Source organism: Centruroides sculpturatus, unplaced genomic scaffold, assembly GCF_000671375.1.
Source record: "Centruroides sculpturatus isolate CEXI.00-Female unplaced genomic scaffold, Cexi_2.0 scaffold1050, whole genome shotgun sequence".
Lineage (NCBI taxonomy): Eukaryota > Metazoa > Arthropoda > Arachnida > Scorpiones > Buthidae > Centruroides > Centruroides sculpturatus.
In genome coordinates this window covers 237,981-256,631 of record NW_019385340.1, presented here as the reverse complement: position 1 = coordinate 256,631, position 18,651 = coordinate 237,981, and the positions used below count along the sequence as shown (strand labels likewise).

The window sequence follows — 18,651 nt, the reverse complement described above, 5'->3', positions numbered from 1 at the left end:
TTTCCTAACGAATAGTCTCACATTTGCATAAAGACCTATTGTTCTATTTTGCCTTATTCTACTCTATACTTAAAATTTGAAGATTAAATAGAAAACCTGCCATACTCATCACAATAGGCATCCAAATCTTTCTTTTTTCTAAAGCCATTGATGCAATATAAATTGCATCATCACAGCAATTGACCAATGTAACACATTTTATAAATTCTTTAAATTGTATATAATAGAGGAAGAAAACTTTTTAAAATGTGTTAAATTAGTAACTGATTAATTCACTGTCAAATTTCAATACAGATTGTAAGAAAGAGAAAATAAAAGAAGAGAATTGTGACATTATACATAGCATAAAATCAGAATGTAAAGTTGTTTTGAAAAGATTGAATTTTAAAGTAAAAGCTGAAGATTGTAATGGAGCTTATCTCGTAGATGAATACGAAGATTTAAAGGTAAGTGAAACAAATTGCTAAGCATTTTACACATAAATAAAATTCTTATATTACTTCGTCTATATTATTAAAAGAGAAAGCGTATATAATAATGTTAATTTTTCGAAAAGCTTAAGTAATTTTTACAGTGATAATTAGTTTTAATATATCTGAAATCACAAAGGAACGAATTTATGATTTACTAATTTATAGCAGTTTTCGTGTATAATACATTTTTGTATTGTTTATATATTGTTTAGCCTGTCAAGAACGAATTCTTCACTCTGGACGAAAACTTTCACAGGAATGAATTGAACATCCAAAGTAAGTAAGATGTTAAAGTAGAGTTTATATCGATAGTATGAAGAATTCAGCTGAAATAGCTGCATGGAAGTTTCAACAGTCGAGTATGAAAATCGAGAATACGTGTAGTTTGAGCTAGAAAAATGATTTTAAATAGAATTTAGATTGTATTAATTAATATACTTTTAACAAATTAATTAAAATATTTCGGAAAGATTACAATCTCAAAATTGCAACTTATTCATATCCAGCATTAGGTAAACTGACAAATGAGATGACGAAAAATATCACAAAGTAATCAAAACTTCTATGCAACACTTGATTTTAGAATTAATAACAAATATATCAATGGATTATTTCAATCGTTTTTTATTTTTCTGTTTTACCTTTTGTCTTTTTCTCATCCTTATTAAGTACAGAAAATGTGTTAGAACTAGAAAAACTGTTGAAACCAGATTGAGAAAGTAATGCTCAGCAAAAGCATCTTTTGAAAGTTGTGGCTGTAAGCAGATTTGACAGTAAGACTTAACATTTGTATAAAGTGCATATTACATAGTCTACAACTACAGGAAAGTTTAGATGAAGCAATATCACCATGGTAATATTGTTTACTTACTTACAATATTTACTTTGTGCCTCGAACTTTCTTCGCTGATGTTGCTCAAAGATGTTTTAACGTACAGCCAAATTAATGTAGGTGTAACGACTTTAAGGCACAAAGTAAAGCTCGAAGCATTTTTCTGTTGCGATGCTTATTTGAGTTTTATTGTCAAATCTTCCTCCAGTATTTTTATGCCACAACTAAAAAAAGGTTTTCTTTATTTAGAGGTTTTCACTTCGTTTTGTTTTTTCAATTTGGTTTTTTTTTCATTTTCAGTTAAGCAAGAAGACCAGACAAAGCAATACGATAATCTGCACAATTCAAATACAGAGAAGCGTTATAAAAAAAATATCAAGAAAACGAAATACGTTGCTTCCGTTAGAAAATGCAATCAAGTGCAAAAAAAGATTAAAAGGAAATACATCAGGATTATGCTTGCATCTCATTCTAAACAAAAATTCACCTGTGATTTGTGTAAACAGACATTTATTAATAAGGGAATATTAAAAGCGCATTTGTTATTTCATATTGGAAAGAAACCATTCCGCTGCTTAACTTGCAATCAGAAGTTTTCGTGGCAATTTCTTTTACGAAGACACGTGAGAGAACACAACACTGAAAACCAAATCGAAATCGATAATAGAAAAGTTCGTACGAAGTCGTCTCCAAAAAATCGTAAAAAATCTAATACTGGACGTAAACGGCTTCAATGTGATATTTGCAATCAACGCGCTTGGTCGAAGGATCGTTTAGAGAGACACATGAGAAAACACATACCTCATCGTTGTAAGATATGTAACAAAGAGTTTAAATTCGAATGTCGTTTGAGAACTCACGAAGAGGTGCATAGTGAAAACCGACCTTTCAAATGCGATATTTGTAATAAGTGTTATAAAACAAAAAAGTGTTTGAAAATACATTACGAAATTCATAGTGAACGACGTGACTATTCCTGTGAGATATGTAACAAACGTTTTAAAACAAAACGCTCTTTGGCACATCATAAAGTCATTCATAGCAACGAGTTTAATTATTCTTGTGAAGTATGTAAAAAACGTTTTAAACGCAGTGCTGATTTTAAAAACCATGTCGATCTACACACAAACGAATACAAGTATTCTTGTGATATATGTAACAAAAAGTTTAAAATTAAACGCTATTTGATACGGCATCAATACTATCATATCGACAGAAATAAGTACGTTTGTGACATATGTAAAACAGGTTTTAAACATAAATATCTTTTGGTAACGCATCGCTTTGTTAAACACGAAGATATGTTCGTATGCAAATATTGTACTGCGCCATTCAGAACCGAAAATATGTTGAAAGCTCATTTGAAAAATCATATTGAAAAGTGTAACGTTTGTAATAAGGAATTTAAGGATAAACGCTGCTTTATTCTTCATCAGAAAAGTCATTATGAGGTAAAACCGTTTCTTTGCGAGACGTGTAACAGAGGATTTCGAACTAAATACCTGTTAAAATGTCACGAAAGTTATCATAATCAAGACAATTATCGTCATGTTTGTGAGGTATGTGAAAAGGGGTTTGATAACAAAACTAATTTCTTAAAGCATCAACTTATTCACGCAGAAAAACCGTATCCTTGCATTAATTGCAAAAGAAAATTCGAAACTGAAAGTGAACTGAAATACCATTTAAAGTTTATTTGTACGAAAATACATCCGAAGCAATCTCCTTATCAATGTAATATCTGTAAAGAGACTTATATAAATGCACATGATTTGGAGCGTCATCTAAATACTTACAATTATGAGATGCATTTCTGTTGTGATATTTGCAGAAAGAAATTTACAAGGAAAGTCGAATTTGAAAGTCATCGAAAGACCGCTCATCCCTCGAGAGGAAAACATCGATGCAATATTTGCAAAAAGACATTTAAATCAGAGGATCGTTTGAAAAGACACGTGGAGTTAATTACCGATACAAGCGTTAAGAAATGTGATATTTGTAATAAAAAATTTTGCACGAATCTTGCACGAAGTGTTCACGTTCGAAGCCATCTTTGACCATAGAATTTCTCTTGTGAAATTCGTTAAAACAAATTGAATGCTATATTTTTAAATAACGTCTAAGTTAATACAGTAAAGATATTATAAAATAACGAGCAACACGTTGAAATGTTTAATAAACACTTTGCTGATTACTTTTATGTCAGTGATTTCGTTTATAACAATTACAATCAAAGAAATTATTTGTTATGTAGCCCTTTAAAATATCTTTAAAAATTACTTTATCTCGTTGTATTTTCATTGTTTTACTTAAACTTAGATTTAAAAATAAAGTTATAAAATTGGAATTAAATTAAATTAGTTATTGTGTGGAGAAATTCATAAATATTTCTGTACGAAATTCATTTTCAATTAAATAAATGATGTTTAAACGTTCTGAAATCATGTTTCTATAAATTTATTTTTTTTTAAAGATTTTCTGAAGTTACATCTTTAATTGAATTGAATCTGTTATTTATAACTATTTGATGAATATTGAATTCCTCTACTTTAAGTAGAAGTGGCGAAGATCTACATTTTCTGTTATCTGGATGGGAAAAAAGCGAAAACAGTGACCGTAATAATCTTTGAACTGTTCTGTAACAGAAAATAAAACAGAGCAAATTATAAAGTAGAATCTCCCGTTGTTTGATATTTACATTTATACTTTTCCTGCTGTAATATAGTACTAGGTATTTTCTGGATAAAAGCTGAGCTTCGCAGCAGAGGTTTTACTGTTTCTGCTTGACGCGTAAACAGAACTTCGGTGATACGCTTGTAACGTCTTGTGTAAAGTGATTGAAAACCCGCAGACTCTAGGAAGGAAGTGCATATTCAACGTCATAACCGATAGAAACGTTTACAACACGAACATGTGCGGCCAGCAACCGGTGAAATCGCACGTGTACGGCCGTAGGACACGCGTGTGTATTTTCAGACATTGATTTTGTGATCAGAATGACTGTTTAGTGTCTCGTCAGGACTGACACCACCGTGTCGACGAGAATTCAGCGTTGATTCTGTCGCGCGAGTGGCCGCGTGCAAGGGCGATCGGATCCGGGATTGAGATGGGTACACTCGGATACCAATGTAACAACTAATAACTATTTAATTTCATAGATAACATGATACAGTTTACCATTTCGTTCAGTTTCGTTAGGCCTTAACTTCAAGGAATCTTTAAACGAAAGCGGTCGCGAGAAAGAGAGAGAGTTTACAGGAGATTCGCGTGGCGATAAATGCCTTGGACTGATGATGTTCGAAAATAGTCTTATTCTCGTTCTTCTTCGTATAGCAATGTATCCTAGTCCCTTGAGATAGAGTTCGTCTTCAATATGCGTATCCATAGACGAGGAAGTATCCGTTGAATTGAAGTATATCCGTTGGCACTAACCTAATCTAATTTACGAAAACACTTGTAGTAAAACCCGTTAGAAAGCTATCTCGAGATATTATTTATAAAACAAATTTTAGAAAATGAAGTTTCGAAAACAAAGATTATATATTTTTTTGAATAAAGGCCCACCAGTGGCCAAGCAGTATTCGTACGCTGAACATTAGGAGTTCGGTCGTGGGTTCACGCTCGTTTAGACGGGCTGGCCACGTGGAATTTTCTGGGTTTTCTCCACGTCTGTAACTTCTAAATAGCGGCCACTTTCCCTTAAAAGAACTCCCGGAAGGCATCCCTCCTAGTCAGATCGCCCAAGTGTTTCGTTGCCATAACTTAACAAACAAATAATAGATGCTGCAAGGGAGTATAGCATCGCCCCTTCCATTCTGTCAATGATTTTGAAAGATCACTCAGCATCGAAAAAAGTTTAAAAAATCGTACGTATAGTCCAGTTTTAATTAAATTTTAAAAAATGATCAAAGGAGACGTAATACAGACGATTAGCTTTATTCTGGGCAACTTATACTGAAATTTCTTAGCTGGATTTATGTATGGTACTGTACGTGCATTTGCGGAATATATTTACCAAAAACTGTATAATTTTGAATATTTGAGTAACATGACGAAAATGGCCAGTTTATTTTATTTTTCTCTCTTGTAATGGATTTTCTACAAAAAAAAAAAAAATTTAAAAAATGAGAGAAAATAAAATTAATTCTTAAAACTATGTTCAACGCCCGTATGTAGCAAGTACTGTACAGTACATGTGTTTGTAAGTAGGTTTTTTAAATTACCACCGCAAGAGGGCGCATTACCATAAAACGCCATGTGGTTTAGACAGGGACAAACTATTACTGTATATCCCTTGTCCCGTCGAAGTGTCATTCGTCGAATTTCTTCCGTTAACCTTGAGTGCGCGCCCCTTTGTTTAGTGCTATTACGCTGATAATAGAACTGGGTTTACTTGTCTTTCTTCCTTACTTGTTCTAAATTTCGAGTGAACGTTAATATTATTTAATGTTGATTAGTGACACTATTCACTTAGGAGAGGTAAGTGTTTCCTATTATATGAATTTTGTTCGTTTATTTCTGAAAATATAAATTTCAACTGCACAGTTTTAAAATCTTTCATCTGTTGAATAGACTGTTGACACACGACAATATTCTAAACTGAGAAAATGAAGATAAAAGTAGAGTTGGAAAGAGAAGATAAGGATTTCACTTCTGAAAGTAAAGAAAATTTGGAAGTTGTTTTAAAGAACTGTAAGAAAGAATTCAATACGGATGAAAAAATCTTTGATAGAAAAATTAAATTAGAACCTTTGCAATATGATAACGATGAGAATATAGAGGTAAGTAAACAAATTGTTTTCTATCTTCTTGTATAAACAAAAACATGCGCCTGCTACGTACGAAAGACTTACTTGAACTTCGGTTTCTGGTTAGTCGTAATTAAACGACACACCAGTGAACGATGCCTGGAAATTGTTTTAATTCGTAGGATATTGAAACAAGTTTAAGATATGAAGAAGAACAAATATAAAGATTTGGAATTTCCAGATTCTTTCGACGAATACGTCGGAAATAACATTTTTAAACGGTTGAAACTCGGAGCAAACATTGACTGCAGACATTTGGATTTATCTTACACAAATTACATATACCTACCTACACAAAAGAAGCTTTTAAAATATGTAAAAGTTTGGAAGAGTTTTAATTAGCCAATAATGCATTCGAACATTGTGTATTTGAAAATATTTTTAAGTTTATTACTTTATATTCTTTAGTACAATATACAGTATTCAATTAAGCCAGTTCTGAAATATTTTACAACTGTAGATACACGGATTTCAAATTGGAAACTTAGATGATTATTCACAAATCACTGTGTTATTTTTTACCAAGGCCATGATAAACTGAGTAAACTTCTTAGAGTACAAAATGCCTTCGATAGCAATTCGTTTGTCGACACGTGGTCGTCGACTCGACGGTTTTTGGACGATTGTCAGATCGTGCGTATTTAAAAGTTCATACGAAAGGAACGTGCATTGTAGGCCACAAAAGAATCTTGCATGTGCTTATGTTGGGTTCTTTGTTTTATTTCAGCCATGTCCTTGCTGGGATTACGATACTGAAAGACGTTTTGATAGATTTTTATAGACGTAAAAACAAAAATAATTTCGTTGATTTTATTGAAATTATAAACGCTACGTACGTATGATGACAGCGAATCCATTTTCTTTCGGTTCCCCGTTTTCGTTTTCGTTTATTATTAAATTTCTGCCAAATAGGAAACAAATGTGAGGCTGGAACCTCACCCCCTCAAACTGGCTGTCGAGTTAAAGCCAATAAATCTGTGACTTATTTCGTAAACAGACTGGTGTTGCCAAGGAACGGGGTGCGAGACGATTTAATTGTCGCATTCCAGACCTAATTGACAGATCCCCAGATCGTACAGATCGTACATCGTGTGAGCGAGAGAGGGATCGTCCGCCGGATAACTTTGGACTGTCACGTTACAAAGAGTTCAAAGCGGGACCTGCTGGAGGGGGCGGCTGGGACAGCTGCGTCTTTTCCGAGACAGAAAAATACACATTAGAGTAAAATTTACGGGTCCGTCATCCGGTGAAGGGATTGACCCGACTCCGGAGGGGAACGGCCCGGACGTGGGAGTTCGGGGTTGTTCGGCGACTCCGCGGCTGGAATCCGCGCCACTGGCAACAACCAGAGACCAATGAAGTTATAAGGAACCTTGCTGCTTTATTCGAAAAATGAGGCGCAAGAGATTACTCGGATAATGGGTGTAGCAAGAACAATGCCTGTAGGTAGTTTGGTCTGCGAGATTAACGAAAATCGAGCTCTAGTATTGATCGACAGAGGCGCGACGGTAACGTTGATATTAAAGGCATTCCTCCCGGATTGGAATACGTTTCCTCGATTAGCGCCCGGACCAGTAGAGCTGTATAGCGCTTCGGGATTATACAATCAAAAATTATGGGAAGTATAAGTTGGTTTTCGAAATCGGGAATCTGATGTTTGCTCACGATTGCTATCTGGTCGATCTAGACGTTACCGGATCAAATGACTGCATTCTCGGACGAGAAGCTTTCGTGCAGAATGATCTGACGATCTCCATGAAAAACGCGGAAATAATTTTCCCGTCAGGAGAAAAGGTGTCGTTCCAGGGTGAAGCGGAACCCGTTGAAGGCGATTGTTTATGGGACGAGCCCGGACAATCGGCCCGATGCAGCCAAGGAAATATTCAAATTCTACGGAAATTAATAATAGTAGTAATCGTAGCAATAGCAGTGGTAATTGATTTAGCATTAGTATTAGTAATAGTAATAGAGATAGTAATAATTAAAACGTTGGTAGCGGTAATGATAGTAATATTTGTAAAAACACGACAATAAGTAACGGTTATATTAACGGCGTAAGTAGCAGGAAAATTAAGAACGATAGATTAGTTAGTTTTAAAGAAAAGAGAGAGAAAGGCTGGTGCGTCGAAAGAAACGCAGCAGCCGGAGGTGAAACGGAAACTCCGCTAGAAAATTGGAAAAGTTCTCGTTCCGGAAGTGACTTTCCTAACGAAGTCGTCTTAAGCCACGATTACGCCATTCCCTCTCGGTTTTGAAGTGATTGTATTAGGGGCAGGCAAATGAAAACGACACAGACTATATAACAAGTGTGGCACGGAAGTTGTAATGCAGGTAGGTGTGTATATAGAAGTGCCCTCTATTGGGAATCAGGAGAGAATAGCGTGAACGTTCACCGCTGTGCCATTTGTCTGTTAGACGTGCTCGAAGTCAGGTCGGCGAGTCGTGTGTGCATTCAACAGCACTATGGAAGTTCGCTGCTTGTTGACTTTCTGGAACACCGCGCCACAATTAACGCACAGAGGTACATAGAAACTTTTCAAAAATTGAAGCGTGCCATCAAATCCAAACACCTAGGAATGTTGACAGACAGCATCATTCTGTTGCAGGATAATGCCCACTCACATGTTACCAAGGTTGTTTTGACTACGCTGCAGAAGTTCCCAGCGAAACTTCTGCAGCGTAGTCCATGCACATCCTCCATACAGTCCCGATTTCTCTCCACACGTTTTCCATATTTAAGAAAGGCATTCTTGGGCGTCAATTTGCTTCGGACGAAAAGGTGCACGCCTGGGTACAATCATGGTTCTGTAGGCAACAGCAAACATTTTTCTATGAAGGCATTGACCGTCTTGTCTTACAGTGAGATAAATGTATTAACAGTTACGGCAATTACTTTTGAAATAATAAACAGTTTACTTACCTTTTTCCCATCTATCTCGTTTTCATTTGACTGCCCCTAATAAAGGGGAGAGTAATCTCGAAACAGGGCAACCAAGTAGGCGTGGTAGAGCCGTTTACACCCACGCAGGGACATTTATTTATCGCCGGTGTCTTGGTACGAACGCGAAAACGCAGCGAAATCACTGTTCACTTTATGAATACGGACGTGCATCCGATGAATTAGTAGATTACGTGCTAAGGTTGTTTCACGACATCCCTACGGCGGGACATTTAGGCGTAAGAAAAATGAGGCGAAAAATATGGACTAAATTCTTCTGGTTCGAAATGGCTAGGGATATTACCCGTTATTGCCAGAGCTGTCAGGAATGCACTTTGCGTCGACATGAAATTTCCGGACACCAGGCACGGTTACAATCGTTTCCTCGGATTTAGAGACCGTTTGAGATGACCGCGATGGATATACAGGGCCCGTTTATAACAAAACACAAGGGCAATAAATACTTGCTAGTGTTCATAGACCACTTCTCCCGGTGGGCGGAAGCGGTTCCTATCCCAAACGCTACGGCAGAAACGGTCGTCAAGACTTTCGTGACCCAAATCATTTGCGACACTCGGTACCTAAAATTACTTACTGATTGAGGAACCAATTTCACATCGAAATTAATGCAGAAAATATGCAAATTATTGCGCATAGATCGCCTTCTTACTACTGCGTATCAGCCGGAATGTAACGGTATGGTGGAACGTTGAAATAAAAACTCTTATCGACATATTAACACATAAGAGTCCGATCCTCAGGCGATTGGTGCGCGTGCCTCGCTAGGTTACGCGTTGAGAAGTCAATGTGCAGTGCCAGAGCAACCTTGGGTGTTGCCGACAACTAGTCGGATTAGACAGACGCCGCGAGGGACTACGAAACTATAACTAATGCGGATATAAATTCGAGCGCGGAAGACATGGTCAACGGATCGGGAATGGCAGAAAAAGACCAGATAAATCCCCAATTATCATCAGTTCCTCTCGGTCTATTCACTAGATGTGAATGATGGCCTCATTCCTCGGAGAAGAGGTCGTCATTAAAAGACATCGAAATTGAACAAAACTGCTTGCGAGCCGGGCAGGCCACCTTCATCGGAGTTCGGGGCCTGTGAAAGCCGCGAATGTGGAATTCGTGGGTGAGAGATCGACGAATCTCAATCTTTTCTTCTTGTTTTCTTTTAAGGGAAAGAGAAAGTTGGAAAGAGCCATGCCTCGACGGAAAAGCCAAGACATGGAAAAGCGAGATGATACCAGCCAATCGCGGATCTGGATGAGATGGCGGTCACCTTGGCTGGACTTCTGGATTGCCCGGTCTGCTGGATTGCCAGTTTACGGAAGAGTAGAGGAATAGAATAAATGTTAAGTGATTTTCTAGAATTACATCGCGAGCGATATCACAAAGGCAGACATGGCAGGATCAGCGAAGGAAAATAGTTACGTGACCACGTGTCTCATCTGACGTCATGTCGAAAGCAACAGTTTGGATGCCTTCCAGGATGTCTTTTTAAGGGAAACGAGCCCTTATTTAGGCGTTACAGACGTGGAGAAAACCCGAAAAACTTTACGTGGCCAGCCCGTCCGAGCGAGGTTCAAACCCACGACCGAATTTTCAGTGTTTAGGGTACAAAGAACGCTCGGCCACTGGTGGACTCGAAGGCGACAGCATTCAGTAGTTTGCACCGGAGTTAAAAAGAATAACGTTAATGCAATAGTTGATTCCGGGAGGATCGTTTTATTATCGGATGTAGGTAATCCGGCTTGGATGCAAATGCCTTGATCTTTCATCTGCAGTTTCCATGTGCTAGAGGGAAAAAAATGACATTTTGGGACTTGAGCGGGTGGTGATTTATTTTAGTTTTCGTACTAATTATTATTTATAATTTACAGAAGATATTTGACTTGTGATGTTATTGAACACCAATTTGAGAAAATTCATAGACCGTAAATTGCTACTGTCTTCCGTTTGTCAGAGTGTCGTTCTTTAATCTCCAGAACAAAGTTAGACAGGTGAAAGTTTGGATAACATTTGGAAAGATTGGGAGCAGGAAGCCTCGATTAACTTTATTTCAATTCAGAAGTTTTCTCCTAAAAGGTGTTAAATGATTGGCACGACTCTGTTGCTAACAGGATAAGTATAATTTACAGGGGCGAGACACTAGTAATTTGAGATGAAGTGTATACACTTTACATTAAATAAATTAAGAATGTGATTGAACATTTAAATTTGGTATTGAGATAAATCAATACAATGATATAATATACTTTAAAATTTAATTATTAACAAATTGCTATTTACATATTCATGAAGTATCAAGAGGCTACTGCTTATAAATACTTGAATAAATTAGTTTAACTGAAAATCAGGATATAAAGCTAACACGTACATAGGTCCATATATATTATAGATTCAATGATTAAATGGTATTATAAGTTCCAATTTAAATACTTTACATTTATTTTTGTATAAACATCGACTTGTCTAATAATGTAACTTATTGTTTCAATTATTTCAGATAAATACTTATGGAAACTCANCTAAAGCGGATCATCTTCTATCTATTTATATAAATAAAAATGTAATGTTCCTTTGTTCCTACCGATTCCTTTGAAATTTTGACACAACGCTGCATTCGAATACGCACATGTTTTTATATAATATACGTGTCGAAATTCCCCCCTGAAGGGAGATGGTTAGAATTAAGGCTTACGGTAAAGAACTCTGCTTCTATTTATACTATTTTAGATGCGGGTTTTTGCGTGTTTGATTGCGTTTTAATAGGGTACGTCAAGAGAATGTACACTAAGAAGAAATTTTTCCCCCACGAGGGAAGTGTAATACATTTATAATAGATACATTTTGAGCCACAACAACGCGTGGCACGGTCTGCTAGTTATATATAGAATTACAAAATAACAGATATATGATTTACTAACTCATAACGATTTTCCTAAACAATATATGTTTTGTTTATAAATTGTTTAGCCTGTCAAGAACGAGTTTTTCACTCCCGACGAAATTATTAACTGGAATGAAACAAACGTACAAAGTAAGTAACACATCACAAGTTTATTTCTTAAATGCTCTTATTGTTGTTGCATATTGTTTAATCTAAAGTTTTCTGCAGTTCTGTGATAACTAGATATTATTTTGTTAACAGATCTATTATACAAGGGAAACTATTTTGTAAAGGAAAGTCATTTTTATTGTTCTCAATATAAATGCATTTCGGGTTACGCTCCTCTTCATTTTGATCAAGAAAATAGTTTATTGTTGTACACATTATTGTATTGTTTTCTAGAACATTGTCTCTATAAAAGCAGGCGATTACGCCACGTTTATTTGCTAACCAATCGAGTGAAGAAATAAAAAAATAAATAATTTTTTAGATTAATTATAAAAATTACAAGAAAAGCTTACATTTGTATTGTGTACTTATAAAATTGGTAACAAGTTATCTTAAGTGATTACATTTTGATATTACTTAAACTTGAATTTTTAAAATATAATGGGCGCTTCATTATGTAACTTTTTAAAATTTTCAGTTAAGGATGAAAAACAAAGTAAAGAAGATGATATTCAAGAGAATTCAAATAGAGAGAAGCGTTATAAGAATAATATCAAGAAAACGAAATACATTCCTTCCGTTAGAAAATGCAATCAAGTGCAAAAAAAGATTAAAAGGAAATACTTCAGGGTTATGCTTGCATCTGATTCTAAACAAAAATTCACGTGTGACTTGTGTAAACAGACATTTATAAATAAGGAAATATTAGAAGCGCATCTGTTTTTTCATGTTGGAAAGAAACCATTTAGTTGTTCAACCTGCAATGAGAAGTTTTCGTGGCAATTTCTTTTACGAAGACACATGAAAGAACACAAGAATGGAAATCAAGTTGGTGTGCAATCATCTTCAAAATATTGTAAAGGATCTAATATTCAGGGGAAAATCTGTCAATCTGATATTTCTGATAAACGCCTTCGATCAAAGTACCGTTTACAGACAAACAAAAGAAAACACATACGTCCTCGGTGTAAGATATGTAAGAAAGAATTTAAATACGAATCTCGTTTGAGACGTCACGAAATAACTCATAGTGAAAACCGTCCTTTCAAATGCGATATTTGTAATAAGTGTTATAAAACGAAAACACATTTAAAAGTTCATTATGAACTTCATACTGAACAATATAACTATTCTTGTGAGATATGTAAGAGACGTTTTAAGACTAAACACTATGTGAGTCATCATAAAAGGGTTGTTCATGACGATGACTTTAATCAATGTGACATATGTAAGAAAACATTTAAATCAAAACTGACTTTAAAATTGCATAGTGTTATACACAGCGATGAATACAAATATTCTTGTGATATTTGTAACAAACATTTTAAAACGAAAGCCTCTTTGAGATACCATAAGATTATTCACAGCGATAGAAGTATGTATGTATGTGAAATATGTAACGCAGGTTTTAATTATAAACCAGCATTTGTCAGACATCGCTTGATTGAACATGAAAAGATGTTTGTATGCAAATATTGTAATAAACCATTCAAAACGGAAAATATTATGAAAGCGCATTCGAAAATTCATATTAAAAGATGTAATGTTTGTAATAAGGAATTTAAAAATAAACGCTGCTTTATTAATCATCAGAAAAGTCATTTCATAAAACCGTTTGTTTGCGAGGTATGTAAAAAGCACTTCTATAGTAAAAAAAATCTCTTAAGGCACGAAGGGATTCATGTAAAAAAACGTTATCCTTGCATTAATTGTAAAATANTATATAAATAGAAATGGTAACATTTGAATAGAAACTTTGCATATATTTTATATGTAATGAATATTGATTAAATATAATTTAGTAATGTAATATTTGGCTTTGATAGAGTAAGGTTGTCAGCTCAATTTTCCATAATCATTTAATTGAGAATATCGACTATTGAATGACGTTTTTCATAATGTGTCTTGTATCATACATCAGATGTGCTGTGTTTCACAGCATTTTCTCAGCATCTAACCACAAATAATATGATAAAAAAGCATAATTTACAAGAATATTTTATGTCAAAAAATTATATGCTATATTTGTGAATATACAATAAATTTTATGTTAGCAAACTCATTTTATGGTTAAATGAAAATATTAAATAAGAATAAAATGTAATTATTAAAAATAAAATGAATTTTATTAAAAAATAAAAATGTTAAAACTAAAACAGCTTTTGATATAATAGACTAATGATTTATATAGTTTTTAAGCAGCATATGTTTTTTTTCCTCAAAACATAACAACTTTAGTAAATTTTCATTCTTGTATAAAGTTATAGTAAACATTGAGATTTCAACAAATACAGTTTGCATTAACTTTTTATTTTGTTATTCAGTTATGAGAACTAATTAGATTTCTGTGAAAATATTTGAATTTGCTACAATTCCGATTTAAATATTCTTTATTTAATTACACTCTATTGGATGGTTTTTAGTTCAGAAAAAATTTAAATGAATGGGTTTCAAATAAAAAATTAAGATTTCTAAAACATTAATTTACATAAATAATATGCATGATTATACTTATTTTAATTAAATAAGAATAGTTTGATTTTATAAAATTTATAAAATAGTTGTATAAAATTTTCTTTTACAGTTTACTATTAAACCAGTTGATAAAAATGCTCCTTCATTTCAATTTTACTCATCTAAACTTCGGACAAACAAATTGGTAAGTTAATGTATTTATTTATTAATTTATTTACACACACACACACACACACATAAAATATATATATAATCAAGTAATCTATAAGATAGATAAGATCAAAAGTATATCAGAATATATATATTTTTTTCCTTCTGTCCAGATATTATATTAAAAAAAGTAATTGCAAATTGAAGTTTTATTATGATGATCAGTATATTTGGTAGAATTGAAAGTTCATTTGGGTATTTACATAATCGCTCGTCTATGGTGCCTCTGTCGTGCTTGTCAAGTTTTAACTTGTTTTGGTTGAATTACGAATATTTGCATATTTATTACGTAAGTTTAATTACAGCTATTTTTTAAAATTTTGTTATCTTTTAAGAAAAAAAAACATTAAAATTCAGTATAAGAAGATGCATTTTGACATCTCATGCTCTATTATTTCCAAAAAGGAAAAAATGCGTCAAAAACTCAAAAAAAGATATATGCTGTATATGGGGAGGATGCAGTTACTGATCAAACATGCCAGAAATGGTTTTCAAAATTTAGGGAGGGAGATTTTTCCCTTGAAGATTCACCTCAATCAGGATGCATCCTGATTGAGGTGAATCTTCAAGGGAAAAATCTCCCTCCCTAAATTTTGAAAACCATTTCTGGCATGTTTGATCAGTAACTGCATCCTCCCCATATACAGCATATATCTTTTTTTGAGTTTTTGACGCATTTTTTCCTTTTTGGAAATAATAGAGCATGAGATGTCAAAATGCATCTTCTTATACTGAATTTTAATGTTTTTTTTTCTTAAAAGATAACAAAATTTTAAAAAATAGCTGTAATTAAACTTACGTAATAAATATGCAAATATTCGTAATTCAACCAAAACAAGTTAAAACTTGACAAGCACGACAGAGGCACCATAGACGAGCGATTATGTAAATACCCAAATGAACTTTCAATTCTACCAAATATACTGATCATCATAATAAAACTTCAATTTGCAATTACTTTTTTTAATATAATATCTGGACAGAAGGAAAAAAATATATATATTCTGATATACTTTTGATCTTATCTATCTTATAGATTACTTGATTATATATATATTTTATGTGTGTGTGTGTGTGTGTGTAAATAAATTAATAAATAAATACATTAACTTACCAATTTGTTTGTCCGAAGTTTAGATGAGTAAAATTGAAATGAAGGAGCATTTTTATCAACTGGTTTAATAGTAAACTGTAAAAGAAAATTTTATACAACTATTTTATAAATTTTATAAAATCAAACTATTCTTATTTAATTAAAATAAGTATAATCATGCATATTATTTATGTAAATTAATGTTTTAGAAATCTTAATTTTTTATTTGAAACCCATTCATTTAAATTTTTTCTGAACTAAAAACCATCCAATAGAGTGTAATTAAATAAAGAATATTTAAATCGGAATTGTAGCAAATTCAAATATTTTCACAGAAATCTAATTAGTTCTCATAACTGAATAACAAAATAAAAAGTTAATGCAAACTGTATTTGTTGAAATCTCAATGTTTACTATAACTTTATACAAGAATGAAAATTTACTAAAGTTGTTATGTTTTGAGGAAAAAAAACATATGCTGCTTAAAAACTATATAAATCATTAGTCTATTATATCAAAAGCTGTTTTAGTTTTAACATTTTTATTTTTTAATAAAATTCATTTTATTTTTATGACTTCTCAAACGTAGAACATTTTAAAAGTTTCTAAGTTACTTACGTTCCAAAGTTAAAAGTCCCAGTTTATGTAACCTAATTTGTTTTCTTAAATTTTATCAAAATATTGTGTATGAACACAATGTTTTGATAAAAATTTTAGAAATCTAATAAACATATTAGAAATTATCAAATATATCAATTCATAAACATAGCAATAAACTCTCATTGTGTACAGAAATTTGATTGTTAAGTGTGTGAAAAATTTTAAATATTCTTTGAAGTATCAAACTTCAAAGAATGTTTGTTTTTAAATTAGTTTTAATGGTAACAATCTAATTCTTTTAAGAAATAAAATTTTTAATTATATATGATTTTTATTTACAACTAATGTTACTTTATTGCTATTTAACATTAATTTTTAATTACTTACTTTTTTATCATCAAATGATATATTCCTAATCTCACTCCAAGGAAAATTAATTTTTGGTGCTAATTTGTTATTTTTTTCATAAATATTCAATCCTAATGCAGTGACTCCTAACCATAATTCACTATCTTTTTTATTCTATTAAATTAAAAGAAGAAAAAAAATTATTATTCTTAAAAGTTCAAAATATAAATTATTCAAAATTTTTAATTAGTAATCTATGATTCATCTAAACCAGAGCATCTGAAACTGTAGGTTGCATAATTGAATTTCAGGGTCACGAAAACTTTGGCAACTGTTCACAAAGGATGTCACTTCAATGTTCCTGTGTCAGCTTCTCCAACAGTGGTTAGCAAAAGTAATTATGAAAACTTTTTGACTTAAAATATTTAATTAAAATTGAAAACTCAGGCCTGTTAAGGCTTTGTATCTGGCTCACAGTCTTGATGATTTCTAAAGATCAATATTTCTAACATCTTGCAGGAATTAAAACAAAAAAAAAAATTCAAACATCTAACTGTTTATGTAAGTCATAAAGGTCTGGCAGCATGAGGCCTTTGTTAGAGCTTTTTTTAAATTACAGTATGTTTTTGGTTTACAGAGTAATATTGAATACAGTCTGAATCTGATATTCATGTGTTTGGCACTTTGCTGCATTTGAGTTTGAGATCCTTGACATATGTTTAGGCAATCAGTGACTGGCTTGTGACAAACAATCTTTTGAAAATGAGAGATGATGACCAGAATATACCCCCTAGTCTTCTTCCCTAGCCCCTAGAAGTGCTTTCCCTGGACCATTGCTGCCAATATGTTGTATATAGTGAACACAACTCGATTCACTTTCCATGATCTCACAAAATGAAAATTTATCTTCTCTTGGCCTATCACACAGACTTATTCAAACTGAGTTAGTTGTTTCTGATATGCAGTTCATTGTCACCTTTGAGGCATTCTATATGTTGTAACTAATGTCACCCCCAACTTTTTAGTGACACTAATACTTATAAACAGCTCCACATATGTATTGATACTTCTAATTTGCATTTGCTGTGGCACTGTGAGTTGTGCCCTTGAATCTGGTATCATATAAATAAATGTATGTGTAATTTTTTGTTCACCTAGTATAACTCATTATTGGTGTTAGGATTTCCTTTTCCGGCAGTATAGAATAGAATAGAATGTTTATTAACGTAATAGGCAATAGCCTGTTACAAGGGGGATGTTTATACAATTATTAGAACTTTACATAAATTAACTTTTCGATGAGCATTCGCCTTCAGTCTGTTACAATCAGGGTGGTTGGATTTCACAATTTCTTGATTATCTACACAGATTTATTTCTACATCTAATTATATTTTAACTTATACATCACATTCAGTATGTACTGTACCTTTTTACCCGTTTTAAAAACACTTCAAATTTATTCATTATTCCGTATACAGTATCTCAATGTTTTTACATTACATAGATCTTATTTTCGTTATTAAATTTATATTTATGATAGCTACTTTAACATAGTAGATTAATTTATTCTTATTTCTTCATTTTTTGCTTTACTAAATACTATGATCAAGTGTTTATTAATTATTAACTTTGACTGTCACTTCAAATTATCATACAGGTTACCGTAGAACCAATTATTATGTTAGGGTCTATAAATTTCTTTAGTAAGACTTTATAATTTTTTCGCAAAGACCCTATATATATATATTTTTTTTTCCAAAACCCTATTGGACAGATTTTTTTTTTTTTTTTTTTTTTTTTTTTTTT

The 18,651-nt window shown here is 32.8% G+C and overlaps 2 protein-coding genes across 2 annotated transcripts in view; both read left to right on the top strand.

Annotated features, from left to right (window-relative positions):
* The window catches only part of LOC111637858 (zinc finger protein 665-like), an 8,860-nt gene extending 5,498 nt beyond the window's left edge, over positions 1-3,362 (top strand). The window contains exons 3-5 of the mRNA XM_023383442.1: positions 295-446; positions 686-749; positions 1,606-3,362. Of these exons, the coding sequence (XP_023239210.1) occupies positions 295-446; positions 686-749; positions 1,606-3,362 (1,973 nt within the window). The remainder of the gene's footprint in view (positions 1-294; positions 447-685; positions 750-1,605) is intronic.
* Positions 1-18,651, top strand: part of LOC111637857 (zinc finger protein 729-like) — a 117,848-nt gene that overhangs the window by 32,971 nt on the left and 66,226 nt on the right. Inside the window, exons 2-3 of the mRNA XM_023383441.1 lie at positions 12,037-12,100; positions 12,597-13,829. Coding sequence (XP_023239209.1) covers positions 12,752-13,829 — 1,078 coding nt within the window. The 5' untranslated portion in view covers positions 12,037-12,100; positions 12,597-12,751. The remainder of the gene's footprint in view (positions 1-12,036; positions 12,101-12,596; positions 13,830-18,651) is intronic.